Raw genomic sequence first — 20,691 nt, 5'->3', positions numbered from 1 at the left:
AAATGTCGGGGCTGAAGAAGACACGCTGAAGGTCAACAGGGGGCGACGTTACACAAACTTCCACCATAGGACCCGCTGACCTGTGACCCCCGGGCTTAATAGCCTGCACGCTCGTCTTCGTGTTTGTGTTTTATTAGCCATGACGAGGATCAAAGCCACCATTCATTCATGGATGTTTGGGAGCCCCGCTGACGTTTACCCACTTGTTTGATTCCTCCTTTTCCTCCTTTGTGTTTTTCAGGCGTCTGATTGGTTAAAATAGTAGTTGTTTATAGCGCCACCTGCTTTGTTATGCACATTGTTGATGATTTGTTGAGGGCCTCGGTGTTTGCTTGTACGTGTTTCGTGTCTTTTATTACCTCAGCAGCTCAAAATCAATAGGCCGCTCAACGCCTTTCGCCATCAAATGCAATCTGCCGCCGTGCGACGACTCGTCCGACCGTCGTTCCTCAAACCCTCGCCTCCTTCGGGAGTCTCTCGGTCGCTCTATTGATTTTTTCGGGTCTTCTCATCAGAGCACGGCGCTTTCAAAATCAAATCCACGTCCACTGGGCGGCACACGCACGGGCGCTTGTCGTGAAGATGGATGCATGACGCAGCACGTGAACGCACCGCTCATCTTTGATGGATGTCGCCAGATGTGAACGCACCAATCAGAGACGTCTCATCATTGTCTCCGCCTGGTGGACGCGTGCGCCCCCTTCAGGGTCACCTTTGGATCTTTCATCATGAAGACGAAGCAGCGGCACGCCACATATACGGTCGTAACGCAGTCATTACTATCTCTGCCATTTTGGTAAATAATTCCATTTCTTTCAACAGGTACCATTCTGTACAGTGAAACCTTGGTTAGCGTCATGAAGGTCGGACTCTAACCAAAATACAATGGAAAACCAATTCATTCCTTCCAGAAAGACACCAGGGGAACATGCATGCAGAATACCAGGATGAATGTCAGGGACACACCAAGGTCACAGTCACCTTCATGGAAGTTGTGCTTGCTTATGTGAGTGTTCCCACCTTCCTGTTTTGCCATGACTATCCTGTTTCTCGCCCCAACAACCCAAAATAGAGCCACAGAACGTTCAAGTGCCGGCATCTCGATGAAGAAGGTGAGAAACTGAATTGAAGAAGGAAGTCCTGGCCAAACAGAAACCCTAAATCCTTCTTTGTCCGATTCCTTCATCATTTCCATGGAGCATCACCACTAATGACGCCATTTTGGACCACAGCAAGCTAGCTTCTTTGCTAGAAGCTAAGGACCGGGAAACGTACGTAAACACACGCAACATTTTGGTGAACATTTCTGACATGGAAAACATGCTAACCAGGGCGGATGCTAACTGAGGTTCCGGTGTATGACTGATGATCTTTTTAAAGTAACACCGCCCCCGGCCGCCCGAGGCCCCCCGATCCAGTGGTCTCAAGTCTCAGGAAGCGTTCAAGGATCAGCAGGTGTCCACGCATCAACGCTGAGCTAATGAGCTTCCTGTGTGTGTGTGTGTGTGTGTGTGTGTGTGATGGGCATGCAGGTGCTCTGATGAAACACATGACTAACACCTGGGAGACAATATGAAGGGGAAACTCAGCCAAAAGTCATCCAATCTTTCATCACCCGTTCTCAGGTTGGTACGGTCTCACCTCACAGATGTTATTTTTTTATGGGTGATGATACTCATCTTTAAAGATGCCGTTTGTTCAGGCGGTCCTTGAACGCACCATAGTTGTTTGCTTGACCCCTTGATTCCGATGCCATGCCTCCAATTACCGTTGATGAGTGTTGAGTAGCCGTAGGTTCGATATCGGCCATGTGTGAGGCGTATTCAGGGATTACACCTGGACTGTGTGGCGAGCCAACAACGGCAATTGAAGAGAGACGGGGAGGATTCCCAAACTGACTCTAATCTAATAATTAAATCATGGACTTTTATTGCAAGTCGAATCAGAGAAGAGCGAGCAGGAAGCTGTCGAGGGGGCAGTTTGGGGGGCGAGTCTGGAAGGGTTAGCCGTCGGGTGGCGGTGGACATGGAGACAGAGGCGATGAGCTTGTTGTTTATTAAAGGGTAGTGTAACATTTGGAAATACACTTGACGTTATTATTTATTATATGCGCTCCCTTCTGCTTCCTGTGAAGACTAAAGTGATTCCAAAATAAAAGTTGATTTTAAAAAAGTCCAAGAAAAAAGTGTTAAGATTAAGACTTAGAGGCTAACATATATGTGCATATATATATACATATATATGTATATATATGTATATAGTGTACTTCTATATATATATACTGTATATCTTGTTGAAAAATGCCGGAGGTTAAATGCTTCCTAAATAGAGAGTCTCTGACGGTGGTGTTCGATGCCAGCGTTTTATTGCAGTCCAAGTACACTGATGGTGTTCACTTTTTGCTTGAGCCCGAAGGAGGCGGGCTCAGACCTCCGACTCCAGGCTGGAGACCCTCCCCCAGGGCTTTGGCACAAACGGACTGTTCACTCTGCGCGCCACCAGAACCTGCCTGCGCTCCCTGCCGGCCGCCCCGGGCTCGTCCCCATCCGCCCCAAACATGCTGTTCTGGTAGGCCACGGGCCTGTCGCTCACACGAGGCAACATGGCGGCGTGCTCCGGGCAGCGGCTGGTGCACGGGAACAAGTGGCACACATCTTTGGGGCCGTCGTAGAAGTGCGGTGCCGCCCGGGCCAGCGGGCCCACGTAGACCGGCAAGTCCGTGTAGGAGTTCAGGTAGCTGGAGTAGTGTCTGTGCACCACCGTGGACGAGGAGCGCCGCAAGGCGGCGGCGTTCTGCAACATGGCCTCCCTGTACGAGGGCAGCCGCGTGGAGTCCGAGTACTTGAGTTTTTGCTTGTAGGGGTACGAGCCCATGTGAGCCGGGTCCAAGTAGGCGGGCTCGGCCGCCAGGGGGTAGCAGGACAGGTTGTGGCCCAGGCTGCCGTAGAACTTGTGGGGCTTGGCGTTGGGCACCACCACGCGTGGGAACAGGTCGGGCATGTCGGCGCGGGGCGACGTGGACGGCTTGGTCTCGTCCACTTGCCGGATGCGGTCGTTGCCCCAGGTGGCTTTCAGGAAGGAGGCGCGGCGGTTCAGCTTGTCCTTCCCCAGCAGCGGCACGTCGTCCATCTCGGGCTCCAAGTAGGACTTCATGCACGAGTTGCAGCTGGTGGCGGCGGCGGGGTAGTGTCCGGCGGCGGTCGCCACGGTGACGGCATCCGGGGCGTGGTTGTTCAGAAGCTGATTGGCCCTCAGCTCTGCCAAGCAGGATCGAGGTTCGTCGTAGTCGGCTCGCGCTCTCGGGTCGGCGGCGTCAAACATGTAGGTGTGGCTCCGCCTTTTCCGGCTCACGCAGTCAGGGGGGTAGCTCAGCTTCCGCCTCAGGGGGGCTTTGTGCTCCACGTAGACGTTGGGGACCTGGATCTCTCGGTAGGCGACGAAGGGCGACGCCGGGTGGCGGACCGGGTTCTCCACATACAGCCTGCTGCCGTGGTGGGGGGTGGCGGTGGGCGTGGTCGCGTCGGTCATGGCGAGGTGAGGGGTGCTGAGGCTGGAGATGGGCAGCGTCCTCTCCAGGACGTGCTGGTGGTTGCGGGCGGGCAGCGTGTAGCGGAGCGGCGTGGGCCGGGTCACCACGCGGGGCTTGTCCAGCAGGGGCTGCGTGACGCCGTCACCGTAGTGCACGGGGAAGGTGGGGGTGCGGCTCCTCTGGGGGTACGGCGAGTGGTTGTCGGTGATGCTGGAGATGTAGGGCAGGCGGCAGTGGGCCACGTCGGCCCCCGCCGCCGCCACGCAGGGCGGGAGGCCGCCCCGCATGTTGTCGGCTCCTCGTCTGCTCCAGGTCTCCAGGGTCTTGGTGGCGCTGTCCAGAGAGTTCTCCACCCGGGCGGAGGACACCATGTCCTTGGCCGTCTTCAGCATCTTCAGCATGTTGGCCTGGGAGTAGTTGGTGGTCACGTCGGGACTTTGGATGCTGCCGTTGCGATCGGCCTGCTCCACGCCGTTGAAGCAGCTGTAGATGCCCTGGACACACACGCACACATCCTGTCACGTGACATGAACATGGACTCCGCCCCGCTTGATTTTTCATGTTCATGTGCACGCCGCACGTGCACGCTTGTGTCGGCGAACTCACCCTGCTGATGGCCAGGAGGAAGTCCAGGCGCTCCGACTTGCGCACCGAGTGTCTGAGCTTCCAGTAGAGGAGGTGCTCCCAGGCGAAGACCAGCAGGCTGAGGCCCATGGCCACCAGCAGCATGTAGAAGACACCCGCCATGTTGTCGATGTCCAGCTTGCTGCTCATCACCTCCTTCTTCTCGTTGCGGCAGATGCCCGTCAGCCACACCGTCTGCAGCTTCTGGGTGTCGCCTGGGCACGAGATGGACGCCAACCAGATGGTGAACACAGGGTTGATGTTCTCTTCATTCTCTAGACTGGGACCTACCGTCCGCCAGGAACTGGAGCAGAGCCAGGTCAATGGGTCGTTTCCAGCGCGACTCCTTCTGCAGGGCGATGCCGTAGCCGGTGGTGGCGAACACCTTCCCGCTGCCGATGGTCACCAGCTTGCAGCCCTCGTCTTTGCCCGCCATGTAATTCAGCACGGCGGCGTCGTAGATGAAGGCGTCCAGTTTGCTGCAAGCGCAACCGAGTCAGCCCCGAGCGACACTCGCGCTTCTGCCGCGGCCGCTGGAGGACACCTACCCGGTTTTGAGGCTGTTGAGGGCGTCCTCCACCCCCTTCTGGTTGTACTTGACCATGTGGGAGTGCATCTCCGGGTAGTTGCTGCGGATGTTGCGCTCCGTGCTGCCGTTGGGAACTGTCCCGAAGCGGAACGGAGGGTACTGCTCTTGTGGCTTTTGGAACTGGGAAGACATAAGAAGAATGACGATGATGACTCTCTCATATATACAGGGTAGGATGTCCTATATTATACAGGGTGTCCTATGTTATACAGGGTGTCCTATATTAACCTGATATACAGGATGTCCTATATTATACAGGGTGTCCTATGTTATACAGGGTGTCCTATATTAACCTGATATACAGGATGTCCTATATTATACAGGGTGTCCTATGTTATACAGGGTGTCCTATATTAACCTGATATACAGGATGTCCTATATTATACAGGGTGTCCTATATTATACAGGGTGTCCTATATTATACAGGGTGTCCTATATTATACAGGGTGTCCTATATTATACAGGGTGTCCTATATTAACCTGATATACAGGGTGTCCTATATTATACAGGGTGTCCTATGTTATACAGGGTGTCCTATGTTATACAGGGTGTCCTATATTAACCTGATATACAGGATGTCCTATATTATACAGGGTGTCCTATGTTATACAGGGTGTCCTATATTATACAGGGTGTCCTATATTAACCCGATATGCAGGGCGTCCTATATTATACGACAGGGTGTCCTATATTAACCTGATATACAGGGTGTCCTATATTATACAGGGTGTCCTATATTATACAGGGTGTCCTATATTATACAGGGTGTCCTATATTATACAGGGTGTCCTATATTAGCCTGATATACAGGGTGTCCTATATTATACAGGGTGTCCTATATTAACCTGATATACAGGGTGTCCTATATTAACCTGATATACAGGGTGTCCTATATTAACCTGATGTACAGGGTGTCCTATATTAACCTGATATACAGGGTGTCCTATATTATACAGGGTGTCCTATATTAACCTGATATACAGGGTGTCCTATATTAACCTGATATACAGGGTGTCCTATATTATACAGGGTGTCCTATATTAACCTGATATACAGGGTGTCCTATATTAACCTGATATACAGGGTGTCCTATATTATACAGGGTGTCCTGTATTAACCTGATATACAGGGTGTCTTATATTATACAGGGTGTCCTATATTATACAGGGTGTCCTATATTAATCTGATATACAGGGTGTCCTATATTAACCTGATATACAGGGTGTCCTATATTATACAGGGTGTCCTGTATTAACCTGATATACAGGGTGTCTTATATTATACAGGGTGTCCTATATTATACAGGGTGTCCTATATTAACCTGATATACAGGGTGTCTTATATTATACAGGGTGTCCTATATTATACAGGGTGTCCTATATTAACCTGATATACAGGGTGTCCTATATTAACCTGATATACAGGGTGTCCTATATTAACATGATATACAGGGTGTCTTATATTATACAGGGTGTCCTATATTAACCTAATATACAGTTAATTGTCCCCATGTTGGAGGTAATTGTCGTGCGCGAGCAACGCTGCTGGTCTTCGTCACTCTCCTGTGATACAAGGTCACTTTGTGGCGGCTTCATCTTGTCCCTCATTTGCATACGTGTCACCTGTAGGGCGGGGCTGGGAGGGAGGGGAGGAGCACAGCTGGACAAACAGCCGCTCAGCCCTCCCCCGCCAGAATGCAACCATCTGTGCACCGGCTGACCCCCTCCCACCCCCGCATGCTAAGGTATAGCAACTTTATGCGAATGCTAATGAGCGACGGGCGACTTTTCCTCAAATGCCTTTTTAATCCTTCAAGTCGCCCGCGAGCAAGGAGTCCACAAATCATGGCCGTGCTGTGGCTTTAACACGGATGGAGGAGTCAATACGCCCATAAAAGACGTCCTCGGGCCAATATGCATGAGCTCATGCCAAAAATGATAATCAGCGTCTGGCCAGGAATCATCCCAACAGTCCTGGGACTCCATTTCATTTCCGCACATTGACAGTGAAAAGTCAGGAGCGTGACATCACCACCCCCGCCCCCACCTCCACCCCCACGTGGAGGACCTGCATGCTCCCAGCGTGCCGGGTACCTTCTTGTCGCTCAGGCCGGATACGGTGTCGATGTACTGCTCCTGGATCATGAAGGCTGCCAGGTTGGCCGTGTAGGATGCCAGGAAGATGACGGCGAAGAAGGCCCAGACCAGGACCATGATCTTGCTGGTGGTTCCTTTGGGGTTCTCGATGGGCACCGAGTTGTTGAAGACGATTCCCCACAGCAGCCACACCGACTTCCCGATAGTGAAGGTGGGACCGCCGGGATCTGTGGAGGAGATGGTGGGGAGATGATGACCTTGGATGACCTTGGATCTGAAGCATTGTTGCATTGTTTTCTTTCAGCATCAGCTAGCAACACTGTTACATTAAATTATGTTATTATATTATTACATTAAGTATATATTCACTTAATTGAAATGTAATGTAAATAGACATATTTGCCTAGTTTCCTGTGTCCTTTAATGTGTTTTAACCACCCTTATATTCATCTACGATAATGTTTAATCTCCAAGGTGAGACGGATTGAACTTTTGCACCGGAAAGACAAGGGAGAAAAGGAAGAGGATGTGGTCACCTTTCGCCGTCACCAGGCTGCGGTTGTAGCCGACAGGACTGCAGTATTCAAAGACAAACACAGTGATGGCCACCACGGTGAGACACATGACGAACATCATCACCCAGACCGCCGGACTGTAGGGCTCTGCAAGCACAAACAGGACAAAGCCCACCCACAGGTGTAGATCAGGTATTGGTGACAAACCCCACTTCCTTACTGACTCAGTTTTATATGAGTCACTGACTGAGTTCTCCGTGTTTGATTCAGCCAGCAGTACCCGTGAGTCACGGTCAGGAACGACTCCCCGAGATCGGAACGACTCGTTCATGACTCGCACATATCGATTCGACACAGGTATGTATTGTGTCTCATCAGGTTTGTTTGCTTTTGCGGAAAATGAGCTGCTAAATGTAAAGTTACCTTAGCCGAGACATTTGACAGCGTTTTGTTGTTTAATGCGGTAAAGACGACGTTACCTTTTTACAGTTTAAGTCGAATTATGTGCGTAACAAAGCAAGGTTTGTGTACCTGTTACTAACTGTTAGCTTGGAAGCTAAGTAGAAGACGACAACATGGAGTAAGAAGATTTATGGATGTTTTGCCAACGTATGGGTGAGTATGCATCATAAAGCTTATTCTATTATGTGAACATTTACACATCAGTTTACTTTCTATGCTGCTGCAGTTGAAGAGTTCCGGTGGCAAACAAGGCTGATGCCTTAACGACGTGTCTTCTTGGGACTCCTCATTGCTCCTCACTGAACGCTACCTCCACGCAGGAGCACCAAAAACGCCAGGTAAGATTGGCCCTTTTCGTTTCATGAAACTTGACATAATATGTGCTACCTGTTTGCCATATTTAGTTCAAAGCGATAGAAAGTAGCAGTTGTGTCATAGCAGAATGAACTGAACGAGTACATACACAAATGTGATAAAAGCGACACCTTCTGACCTAAAAAGAGGTTCCCCCCAAAAATCAATATTCCAAGCTCACCTAAAAAGGCAGACGGCGAGACAGTCCCGTTACTCCTAGCCACCATCACGCTGATGCCCGTCTCCACAAACGGCACGGAGAAGTCGATAATCTCTGAGCGTTCTTCATTGATGGTCAGCGAGCCGATGGCCATGTCGGCACGCTTGTAGAAAACCTGTGGCAGCGCAGAGCGTCATGACAGACGGAGACTGACAAAGTGTGTGATGAAGTAATCTTGAATGAAATCTTATGGCAGGATGTTCAACGACTCGAATTGCATGCTAAAAACATTTCTTTATTTATTTCAAAGTTTAACAATCTTGTAGTAAATGTGTGGACACGTGACTTATATAGAGGTGCCGCCTGTGTGCGTTCGCGCCGTCAATGGTTTAAAACATTTGTCATTAATTCCATTTTGTCCATAGTTAACTCATAATTAACAGCATCGTCAATAAGTAGGCATGTACATCTCTGTGGGTACCGATTGAATATCCAACTACCATAACGACATGAAAGGGTATAGGGATATCCATATTGCAAATGTGGCCATGGCTGAGATAAAATGAAAAAAAGGTTCTCATTCTGTGTGGAAGTGGTACTTTTTTTAGCTTCTTTGTTTTCCTATGTGCTCAGTTTACAGTTGCTATGTTAGCATTAGCTTTCTGTAATGTCCCTGCAGTGATCCCATGACCCACAATTTGATGTAAACAAAGAATAACAGAATGTAAAAGTGACTATAGGGGTGCTATTTTCTGTCCACGGGGCTCTAATGTTAAAGAGAAAGTCATAAACTGGTTTTCTATGCCCTTATGATAAATATTGTGTTTAATATTGAATCCTACTTTACGGGAATTCACTTATCACGGTTGGGTCTGGAGCCAGTTGAACATGATAAAGGAGGGATTAGCGTGTTTTAAGTCATGTATCCCCCTACGATATCCGTGTTGATATCCTGTCCATCCCGCTGAGCACAACGCTGCCTTTTAGCCTCTCCATTGTAAAGCTCCATTAATCCGTAATCCATGACGAGGTTTTCCAGGCTACAGTAGAAGGTTGCTTTGTCTCCGTCGCATAAAGCTGGACAAATCTTACGCACAGGAAGTGGAACTAATCGCCAAAGGAGGTCACTCAGGTCTAAATCCCACCGTGAGGGAAAAAAAAGTCTGCTTTTGGGGAATTGCAGCCTTACCTCTCCGATCATCCCGTTCCAAATTCCGCGGACCAGCTTGCCGTGTTTGCCATTGGTGACCAGGTAGAGGTCGTAGGAGAACTTGATGTTGCGGGACAGCTTCTTGAGGATATCGATGCAGAAACCTTTGCAGCACAGCTTGGTGTAGGGTTCCGTGTGGCCCACGATGCTGGAGCACAGAGGGGGTTAACAGGGGTGTCATTGGGGGGCAAATGGGAGATCCATTTGCAATCACTTCCTCCTAACACGAGGAACCGGTGCTAGTTTATAGCCACGTATACGTGGGCCCAAATATTCCGCTTGCATTCTGTTTATTTGCTCAAACGGAATGAATTGAACCTTTGTATACACCTTATACACCTCACCACCAATCCGAATGAACATATAATCGGTTTCACCGGAATATTTCCTTCCCAAAACCCGTTGAGGTATCATGTATCCACTTAAATGGAAAGTTGTCACGGTGCCTTCTTCTTCTTCTGTTGTTTATTGGCGGTTGGCAAACAGTGATTCTATAATCAATTGATAAGTCCAGTTTTTACCAAAATATTACCAAGATTGAATTTGATCTTCGACCGTTGAAATTTATCCCGGGTGCGTTCTTCCAGCACATGCTCAGATATGACGTTTCGGGCATCTAGAGACGTTCGTCAGCAGTGGACCGCTGCGGAAAGGTTGTTTTTGATCCAAACTTTTGAAAGAACTGACCATAAATTCAAGACCGGGTGGACGAAAAACTGGCAATATGGAGTTATTCCGGTATCACCTGATATCCTGATATTTACCTTTTACTGCACATGCCCCATTGACTATTCTTATTGACTATAGCGGCGCATGTAGACCAGAGACCGGAATATTCCTTTCCATATGTACCATTGTTTTCGGAAAAGTCATTCAGAAAGATTCAATTCGGAAAGACGTAAAACCTGTCATATAAACTTGCTAATGACGAATGGAGGGAAGCGGCGTTCTTAATTACTGCAGAGGTACGTTAGCGTTACTGTTAGTGCCGTGTTGCTTTTGTACTTCTTATACTTTCCAGCTGTCAAACCCACCTAACGGGAACGTAAAGACGCCTTCAAGACGGCCGAGGGCTCACTGAGTATTTTTAAGACCGACGTGAGGACTGAAGTGACCATGTGACCCGGTACTGTTAAACATTTGTACTTTGCCTGGAAGGCAGCAGATTGGATCGTACGTACTTGGCTGGCTTGTCTCATTCCAAAGGCAAGATTCCGTATTGTTTGCATGTGCGACGTGTCCTCGGATCCAGCTCTTCAAACATGGATGCTTGGCCGACCGCCCAAAACCGCAGGCGCCAGCTTAGCGCCAGTCCTTGAACGGCGTGTCAGCTGTCCCCGCTTTGAAATGCAAACATGTAGAATGCTCCACTGACTTGTCTGACACCATGCCTGACACCATGCCTGACATGTGGGCTTCCCAAACCAGGGATCCCGATCTTCTCCTGCTTGTGGATTGCAGCTGCCGTTAAAGGATAACGACCCCACCCCCCACTAATCAAGCCGTCTTTGGGTGTTTACGATGGATGTTCTTAATTGTACAGTGTGATAAGTAGCTCACCCTGCCAGCATTTATTTCCCTGCTCGGGTCACAAGTTCATCCCGGGATGCTGGGCTCTCCGGCCAAGCTGCCTAATGAGTCTCTCACCTCCTGAGCGATATGACGGCACGCTCGCGCTAATGGCACAGGAGGAGCCTCTTCATCTCGCACCTAACGGCACTATCACGTAAATCAATTAAGATGGACATGTTAACGACGCCGGGGCGCTAACGGGATTCCACACGAGCAACGCTCTCATTTGGATTCTTTAATTAGAGGATACTAAATCTCAAACGGCTCGTCATCACAATCCTGTGCTGGTTTGAGGATGTTTATGCCCGCTTTCTTCATTCGGTTTACTTCCTGTAACCCTTAAGACTCTTTATTCCCCGTGGTGTGCTTTCTTTGAGACGAAGCATTGCTAGCTTAGCGATACGGCGCGTTCGCCCCAACACTCGGCCACTGGAGATCTCCAGCGCCGGTCCCAAGCCCGGATAGATGAGAGTCACGCCTCGGGAAGTGCATCCGGCGTAACAGCTGAGCCATACTAATCACGCAAGTTAGAAAACATGAAAAAAAGAAGCCAAAAGTTTGACTTTGAGTGGATGTAGTGCAGCCTTTATGGGTACTGGCTGGCTCCGATCTGGATTCCCCCCCCCTTAATTGGATCGCTGGATCACGACTTCAAGGTCTTTGGCTTGTTTGTTAATCGGAATTGCTGAAAACCATGAGCTCCAACGTATGCCAGGTTCTCCGAGCAGGCGGTTCCACCGCATATAAGCTTTTGCGCAACCGGGCGGTAAAGTTGACACTAGCACTGCTCTCCTTTTTCCCCCGGTTCAACCCCCAGCTTCCCCAATCGGAGCCCGCACTGGACGCCTATCTGGCGCCCCCATCCCAGCCAATCTTAATGTGCTCATTGCTGATTGCTGTTTTCAAGATTTCTTTGCTTCTTTGGTCGGGTCACTTACGCCTCCGTCTTGTTGGACTGGCGTCGGCATGGCACCGTGTTGCTGACGCAGGTGCCGGTCAACGGGTCCACGGCCTCCACAATGACAAAAGGCCGCTCCTCCAGCGTGGCGACCGTCAGGTGCCTGTAATCGGACACGGGCTCCAGGTAGGAGCCGTAGCGGGGCCACACGGGGTATCTCATCTGCAGGATGCTCTTCTCGTAGGTGCCCACCTGAAGCAAAGACGTGAAGATGTGAGGAAGATGCCGTGTTCGCAGGAGGCCACACAAACACTCGAGGACGCCATAAATCGCTTTAACGCAGCCTTAAAAGCACAAACAAAGCGGGGGCGTGTGAGAAATGGGCCCTTTTCGCCGGGAGTGCATGAGATGAAATCGTGGAGGATGCCACCGCGTAACGCTGTTTATCACAATCTCTCATCTTAATGCGGCCGTCCCCAATTTTCTTGCTCTATATGCCGTTATCGCTCATCCTTGCGGTTTGTGCGTCAGGACCCGGTGCAATTTGTGGACACTTTAGAGGAAATTGATTTTTGGGTCAGCGTGGATAGAGATGGCGCAATTATACGCGCCGCGCCACGCAGGCAAATTGCTACATTACCACTTGGCTAATTCTAATTGCCGGCTGGGGCCAAACGAGCCCAATGCATAATTGAACATTTCAGGCTCACTTGAGGAGTCGTGACCCGCGCGAGGTGGCGAGCGTCCCGACGCCGTCACGTCACCGGCTGTTTAGCGCTAAATAAGACGTCAGCGTGATGAATGTTGCTGTCTTGGCTGTAATTCAGCCAACCAATGACATTTCCCCCCCACCCCCCCAAATAGATTTCTAAGCATTGTGCAGCCACGGCGAGGGAACACGCCGTGGCTGGAAGTCTCGCTCTCTCAATGACGCGAGGGAAAGGGCGAGCAAACACGCAATTCTCTGTGGATGTTTGCCGCCAGTCACGGTGATGGGCTCCGCTGTTTACCTAGCGCTCCACCCGCGCTCCACCCGCGGGCTCGCTGTCCCGTCCATCTCCATTTCACATTCCTTCACAAGACAAGGATGTGGGAAAATATCATTTCCCTGCGGTTTCTTACACACACATCTCCGTTTGACACTCGCGCTCCCGTCTTTTATGAGCTCAACCGAAAGATTTCTATTTACACAAAAGACCATTTCTTTCAGATATTCTTCACGTGCGTCTAAATCTTCTTTCCAATTGAGGTGACATGTTGGATGGATGTACGGTATCATGGCTTTCATAAATGATCTTTGTTTGCTGGTCAAAACATACGGAATTACACGTGATGTGTAGTATTCTGGTCACTAGGTGGCAGTAATGACATAACTTCACCTTAACACTGCATGGAGTCAGCCATAGCGTCCCACATCTTGTCCTCCCATCACGGGTGTTTTTGGCTTATGTTTAGAAGAAAGAAATTTGAGGCTAACTGGTTAGCTTGCTAGCTTTTTATATTGCTAACTAGTGTCTGTAGTAGCGGGCCGCATGGTGGAGGAGTGGTTAGCGTGCAGACCTCACAGCTAGGAGACATGAGACATGCGTGGCTTTTCTCCGGGTACCTCGGTTTCCTCCCACATTCCAAAAACATGCTAGGTGACTCAAATTGTCCATAGGTATGAATTCCGTGATCTAAGGTTCATTAACAGAAGCTGGAGTGTCAAACGCAGGGAATGGGTCTGGACCAGATGGGGATGTAGAACACTGTCCGCCCCGGAACACAATCATTATGGAAAGCCAATAAGAAGTGAAGAAAAGGGAGATGAAAAGGCGCAATGAAGAGAAAGGAAACCCCGCAGGCGAGAAAGATAAGCCGAGTGGAGCTGGAGAAAGTTGTGTTGTGGATGTGCGTGAAATGGATCTTCATGTAGAGTTGATTGTGGTGGAAAGCCGACGCCACTGGAGCTTCAGCTTGGGTTCTCAAGTTGATTTAAAAACCTTGCTAATGTTTCTTTAACGGCGCCGTAAAAAGTGGAGCGTGCTGCCGTCAGGCGGCATCGAGCGCAGTAAAACCACTTTTCAACCCGAGGTAATTAATGCCGCATTAAGACACAAATGCTGACTGTTGTGTTAAGGAGGGGGGGGGGGCGGGGTTTATGTGGAACAAGTAGCCTTGTTTGCGTCTTTGTAGCAATGCAAGTTTCCCACAGGACTGTAATCTATCTGTGGCAGGGCTGGGAGTTGTCATCTAATTTACATCATTTACCAAGACGCAAAAGTGAAGGGAAATTTTCAAAAATGCTGAGTCATTATCGATTTTTTAAAAATATTTTTTCATATTTAATATTTTTACAGTTACATAAAAAGAGGAAGCATTTGTTTCGCTGATTGTAAAGAGAGCCTACATGTCTGTGTGCGTCTAATATGTCGCTATTGACGACCATAATTGTGGTATAAGACATGTTAAGATGTTACAATGCCACCTACTGTATGGAGTTGGAATGACAAGCATTCCCATTATAATGTGTTGGTGAGCAAGGTCAAACCTAAAAGGGCAAACCTAAGAACAAAAACAAAGTAGTGCCAACTGTGTCTGTGGAGGGTAAAATGTATACTTGGTGGGCATATTTCCACCAATTAGACATTTTTAGTTGGTATTATTATGAGGATTTTATGGCTTATGACCTACGTATATATACTGATTTATATGCAACCTTCCGTTTCCTTCCCCGTTTCTACTCTTCCTCTTCCCTAATAGCGTGGAACCTTGGTGTCATATTGGAAATGAATGGCACACTGCAAGTGAAGCGAGTAGCGGCCTTATTCATCAATATAACATAATTAGCATTGAGCAACCTCCAGCTTGGTTTGCTGTGTCTGTGACGTCAACGCTGGCGTGCATGTGGCCTCGTCTCCTGCAGTTAGTTTGCTTCATGCCGCTGACGCTACACAAACAAAGTCAGTGTGTGTGTGTGTGAGTGAGTGAGTGAGTGATGGATGGAGTTGATGAGAGAAGTGCACGCCTGTGAGATGATCCTTCATGAAGTGCTTCAGTGGTGTGAGTGCAGCCTCTAACTAGCCTTAATAACAAGACTGCTGATGGATGAAATCACCGCCGCTGCTGAAAACGTCACGTCCACCAGGGTTGGGCGGTGTAAGTTCTTCCAATGAGAAGACTACGACTTGGACCGTGGAAGTGGTTTGGTGTGGATAGAGCGGGTGTCGTACGAGCGACTCGCTGCATAACCAGCGACTGTTAAAGTGGTCCTGTCTCCAAACAAGGAGTTAGTCCAGGAACAGGACTTGGATGAGAAGTATGTAACTACTGATCCAGGATCTAATGCTGGTAAAGCAGCTGCCCAGAACTGGGACAGACTGGTCCGCTTTGGACCCCGTCTCCCCAGTGCCATAGGCAAAGTTACCTTAAATAATTTTCATTAAGATTAGTATCTTTTCTACGAGTCAATGATATCGTCATATAGCGATACGTGCTAAAGTGCATATGGTTTTGTTGTGCACATGCATTGATGTTCACCTTGTCCCACTGCTTTTCTCTGTCCAGCGTGATGATGTTCATGGAAGGGTTGACCAGGTAACCGTTGGTGTTGAAGGAGAAGTCGTTGTGCTCCCACGTCACATTCAGCATGTGCCTGCCAAAACACCCCAACACCGCAAACGTCAGTCACACAACAGAATTGAACGCTTCAGCAGCTTCGCCATTAGCATGCGCTCCCATTCATCCCTCAGGTAGGGAAAAGTGCCGAGGTGTTCTGCTTGGAAATTAGAGATTGCAAGTTTAGACCCGTAAGTGCCTCGGAGCGTCCAAGGGGGAATTGTTGGGTTTGGTTTGGCTTTGGGGTAGAATGCGTAATCACACCCGTAGACCGGTCCAAGGATCCTCCAGGAACTAACTCAACCCTGACTCGCGGCTGATGTAAATATCGCCACCGTGGGTCAGAGCTTAGCTTCGCTATTTCAGATGGATCGCCATCACAAAACACTTGGAATCAGTCAAACTCTAATCGTGAAAGAAGGTTTAACCGGTGCCTTCAAGGTCAGGGGCGTGATCAGGTACTAGATCAGTGGTCCCCACGGAAGATTAAAAACTTTAATGTGGGCCTGAGGAGGACTGTCACTCATTCACAAGATGAGACCATGCACACTCTGTGTGTATGCTAGCGGCCCAGCCTCCCCCCCCACCAAAATCATTCCGTTTATTTTCATCTGTTGTGTGATTTATTATGGGCTCAGGCCAAGGTCGTTTTAACCTTAATCCCAAACGGCACTCATTAGCATCATTAGCATGGAAGCGCCTGGCGTCTTTTAAGAAGCTTTTTCTTTCTTCTTTGACCTGAGCAGCGATCTCTCAAACTGCCGCCCGTGGTCACATGAGCCCGACTTTCACTCCCGTGTCACACAGAATAAAATATTTTGGAATGAAATAATCCCCTTTATTTCCAAAAAATGCTTTAACGTCGATGTCTTTTTTTAGGAATACAAATCTTAGCTTCAGAGAGCCCCCCCCCCTGATGTTTTGAGACCCCTGCTGAATTATGAGATGAATTGTCAAACTATTCTTAGTGCCAAAGTCACAGTGCATGTCGCATCATCTTCCACGGATGGCGATAAAACATCGTTTCCTCTACTTTGTTGTGTTTCTAAAAATGCTAACGTTAGGCAGCGCGGCGGCCGGCTGTGCTAAAAACAGTTGCGTGGCGTCCTTTGATGGCTCCCGTTTTCGTCACTTCCATCATCTGTTAAATCAGACCTGTGGCGCCGCTCGCTCACCTCCGCCATCAGTCCCGCGGAGGTGATGAAAGCGCACCGGTAGGAGCGGCGCCGTGAGAAAAGCCCCTTCAGTCGGTTAATCTGTGATAATCCAATTGCCAGGTTAACTGATTCATTATCCGCACAGGAATCAAGCGAGGAGCATTCCGAGTACCTGGGGGGGGCTGTTCGTGTTTGATGTGCAAGGATGTCGAGACCAAAGCCGACAGGGAAAGGCTTTGTTCGGTCTGCTTGACCTTCACCAGGCTGACGAAGAGACGCCGCTGCTCAAATCACGCCTGCTGGGGTTTTGAGTGTCCAAAGAGAGGTGTGGGTGTGGAATCAAAGCCTGAGATAATGTTCACCGTTTCCGCTTTTTTCATCAGCACTTTGGTCGGACAAAAAGGGAAAATTGTCTCCCCTACGGCTCAGTGACTGTGAAAGATGGACACGTAGATACTGATGATACCAGACAAGTCCAGCGCCAGCAGCACGACCGCGGTTACTAATAAGTACCTGCTGATGGAATACCGGCATTGGGTACAATATTTGCCTCCATGCAAGGCACCTGTCTGTCATCACAGAGTCGCCAAAGTATAAAGGAGCGATGGGATCGACGGCAGCAAGCGAGGACACGGTTTAGGAGACCGACAGCGGTCGTCAATCTGCGGCACCACGCCAAGCACATGAGAAGTCCCAGATAAATAAATGAATGTTGCGTTTTATGGACGCCTGCTATGCTTTCACTTCAGTCCACTGTCCCACAAGTCTATTTGACTCGGTAAGACATTGCTGATTGGCTAAATGACACCACAAACGTCTCAGGACATTGAATGCATCATAGCTGGACTCTTCACTTCCGAGCAGGCTTCACCGGTTCATGCTTAGACTAGATTGGCCAGGTCTAGTCTTACGTCTTAGAAGACAACCCCAACAGTCCCGTTGGGATTGATTCAATGACCTGAGACTAGCAAGACCTGTATGAAGGACAATATCCACAGACAACACCACAAAGATGTTTTATCTGCCGCAATGTATTGCTAGCACGTCTAGGCAAATATTATTCAATGTTTTCCTAGCTAAGCCAATCAATTGACTCAGATCCTCCTTGACCCCGATCCCTGTCCCCGTCTGTGTCCCATGAACCAAGTGGCTGCGTATCACGCCGCTCAGGCTCACACAATCCAAACATGAATGTGAAGGGGGTCTCTTCCTGGGCGCGGTCTCGCTCAGGTCCACGAATGACATTGTTTCATTGTTTCACACTCGGATAGGTTGATGACTTTTGATGACTTTTTGTGGAGGCAGTGTGGCGGTAAAAGAGCCAAACTACACTACGGCTTTGGGGAACTTGAACATCCTATAGACTTCCTGCCATTGTCCCAAGGAAACGTGTTCCAGCAAAGTGTTGATCTAAGACTGCGGGCGACTGGGCAGCATGCCACGCTAAACTGCTGCATTCTGAGGATGACATCGGCTGACCTTCCTGTTCTTAAAAGAACGTAGCTGAAGTCTCCAAAGAGCAATGCAGTCAAGTCCTGGCTTTCGGACGTCAATGCTTTTTATACTTTTTTTGATTTTTGTAATACTGTCTTGGTTAAGGGGTAGTACTCCAGACACTGCAGTATTTTATCCGGTTTGTATGTTGATAGCGTCGCTAGTTAAAGCCCTAGCTAACACAGTTACACTGCAAGTCGCCTGTTTTCATTCAAATTCGGCTACAAAATAACCCACCACGGGGCCAAAGAAAGTTGCAAGTACCGGCACTTTGACACTGAAAGTGGAAAAATGGACTGAATTGAAGATTTGCGTTTGTGCTTTGGGACAGTTTGATTATGAAAACCGAGGTACCGCTGTATAGTATATCGACCACGGAGGTACTCTATGTACATTAAGACTAAAAGTCATGCATTGATCTTCTTCATGGTACCTGAACAGCGTGTCGTTGGTAGCGATGGACTTGACCGGGTTGTGGCAGTCGTTGTGGCCCTCCGGCGTGAAGCCCCTCTGCTTTCGAAAGCTCTGCACGCCTTTCACCACAATGGCCACCCCGTCCCGCACCCTCTTCCTCAGGCTCATCCTCCAGCGGTCTGTGATGATGCTGATGAGCCCCACGGGGAAGCTGTCGGGCGGAGGCACGTCCGGGTTGCCCACAGCCAGGCTGGGGATGATCCAGATGTAGCCCGGCCCCACCAGTCCGGCCTCGGTGGCCATGGTGAAGAGGTACTGGGCCTCTTCGTGGGAGCAGTAGACCAAGAGGACCTGGGAGTCTATCTGCTGCAGCAGCCGCCTCGCTCGGATGTCGTTCATGTTGTCGGCGGACATGTCAAAGGTCAACACGTCCTGAAGCTCCCACATGAAGTAGCTGGTGTCGATGAAGACCTTGACGTAATCCACGTAGGTCTCGTAGCCCGGGTAGAGGCTGGTGATGACCACAAAGCTGTTCCAGTTGTACTCCTCCATCACCTTGAACATGCCGTTGATCTGCTGCTCGATGGAGGAGCCCAGCTGGAGGAAGTTGGAGCCCTCACCCTGGAGAAGGAAGGACATGATGAAAAATATATTTAGTTTGGTTACGGCTCTGCAACAAGCCAAATTAACACTCAGCTTTGTGTAATGTTCACTAAGAACCTCTCCATCATCTTGGAAGTGACTCGGCCGTCCAAGTAGCGGAGCGGCTAAGTGCTTCTGTTTTGTTTTGCTCCTCCAGGAGCTGCAGACTCATTCATCACTTTAACCACACGTCTTCCTCTTGCCGGGCCGAAGCCGGGCATCATCCATATTCTCACAAACAGAGATGTTCCATCACGGGGCCTGGCCTGGGTTGGAATCTGGATTGGCTGCAAAGTGACCTCGGGGGAGGACTTTGGGGGCCGTGTTATGTTTTCACCCAAATGATGTGACCGGCTATTATTTAGACTCCAACACACCTCGGGTGGTCTTTTACGTAGTCTGGGATGGATTCATATCAGACCGGCTGGTAGCTCCTCCAAACAAATCTCCCACCAGGTTGTCATTTGTGAAGAAATAAGACCATAACCGCTGGCCTAAATGAAGTCGACAGATCTTATTAATTTTCTACGAAGATCCAGACGTGCGGTGCCCGGGTGACGCGATGAGTTGACGAACTCGACATTGCGTCCGCTAAAATATGCATTGCATATTTTTTAATGTTTTACAAGCATATTTGAGTGTACTGTTTGGATAGAAATACTTTTAAAAGTCCATGAGACAACGGTTCTGTGATGCAGTATTTGCAGTTTTTGGTACAGAACCTTGGGTTTGGTGCTGGTTGGGTTTGTCCCACCTCGTCTCGAACTGACAAAGCCTGTTTCTAAGACAACCTGAGCAGTCTGATGGCAATCGATGGAATGGCCTTGGAGGACAATGACAGTATTCACAGGCATAGTTATGGAAAACAAACATTTTATTCATGGGAGTTTGAATGGCACCGACGCTGTGGCGTGATCCCGAAGCCCGTTTTTCTGCCTTTCTTGTACGACCATCACCTCGTGTTGCAGAATGGTAATGAACGGCGCCATGTTGCAAGGATCTGGACACAATTCTTGGAAGCATGGCCATCACCCTTTGAGTGTGGTTGGGACGCTCTGGATCTAATGGGGGTCACACCAGATACCGACCGGTTCTCTGGCCATTACACCGACCATACACATTCAAATTGCTATTCACTCTAGTTGGACCAGACGGTAAATATCGTATTTCTAGATTGTCTGGATAAATCTAGCTCTTGAACATCCACTTTGTAGAAGCTACTGGTCTTTTCTGGCTGCTAGTACCGCGTGACCCTCTTGACCCCTCCCCTCTCGAGGGGAATAAAAGCACTCCATCCCAAGCGGGGGTTCCTTGGAACACTGTAACAGAGGGGGGTCAAATGCGAGCGGGTATGTGATCTTGTTCCGCCTGGCTCCT

General features: G+C 49.2%; 1 protein-coding gene and 1 long non-coding RNA gene across 3 annotated transcripts in view; one reads left to right on the top strand and one right to left on the bottom strand.

Moving 5' to 3' along the window:
* Positions 1-2,043: 2,043 nt before the first annotated feature.
* The window catches only part of grin2ca (glutamate receptor, ionotropic, N-methyl D-aspartate 2Ca), a 33,894-nt gene continuing 15,246 nt past the window's right edge, over positions 2,044-20,691 (bottom strand). The window contains exons 3-13 of the mRNA XM_058048407.2: positions 18,692-19,293; positions 15,530-15,644; positions 12,051-12,262; positions 9,520-9,688; positions 8,352-8,505; positions 7,376-7,501; positions 6,837-7,066; positions 4,702-4,862; positions 4,445-4,632; positions 4,136-4,368; positions 2,044-4,023 (exon numbers count right to left, since the gene is read on the bottom strand). Coding sequence (XP_057904390.2) covers positions 2,425-4,023; positions 4,136-4,368; positions 4,445-4,632; positions 4,702-4,862; positions 6,837-7,066; positions 7,376-7,501; positions 8,352-8,505; positions 9,520-9,688; positions 12,051-12,262; positions 15,530-15,644; positions 18,692-19,293 — 3,789 coding nt within the window. The 3' untranslated portion in view covers positions 2,044-2,424. The remainder of the gene's footprint in view (positions 4,024-4,135; positions 4,369-4,444; positions 4,633-4,701; positions 4,863-6,836; positions 7,067-7,375; positions 7,502-8,351; positions 8,506-9,519; positions 9,689-12,050; positions 12,263-15,529; positions 15,645-18,691; positions 19,294-20,691) is intronic.
* The window catches only part of LOC131102941 (uncharacterized), a 43,236-nt gene continuing 30,588 nt past the window's right edge, over positions 8,044-20,691 (top strand). For both annotated transcript variants that reach the window (XR_013630027.1, XR_013630026.1), the window contains exon 1: positions 8,044-8,154. This is a non-coding gene — a long non-coding RNA (uncharacterized LOC131102941). The remainder of the gene's footprint in view (positions 8,155-20,691) is intronic.

The sequence above is a fragment of the Doryrhamphus excisus genome, linkage group LG16 (assembly GCF_037039965.1).
Source record: "Doryrhamphus excisus strain RoL-2023G ecotype Guam linkage group LG16, RoL_Dexc_Guam_v1.1, whole genome shotgun sequence".
Classification (NCBI taxonomy): domain Eukaryota; kingdom Metazoa; phylum Chordata; class Actinopteri; order Syngnathiformes; family Syngnathidae; genus Doryrhamphus; species Doryrhamphus excisus.
The sequence above is the reverse complement of the archived record's forward strand: the minus strand, read 5'-3'. Positions and strand labels throughout refer to the sequence as shown.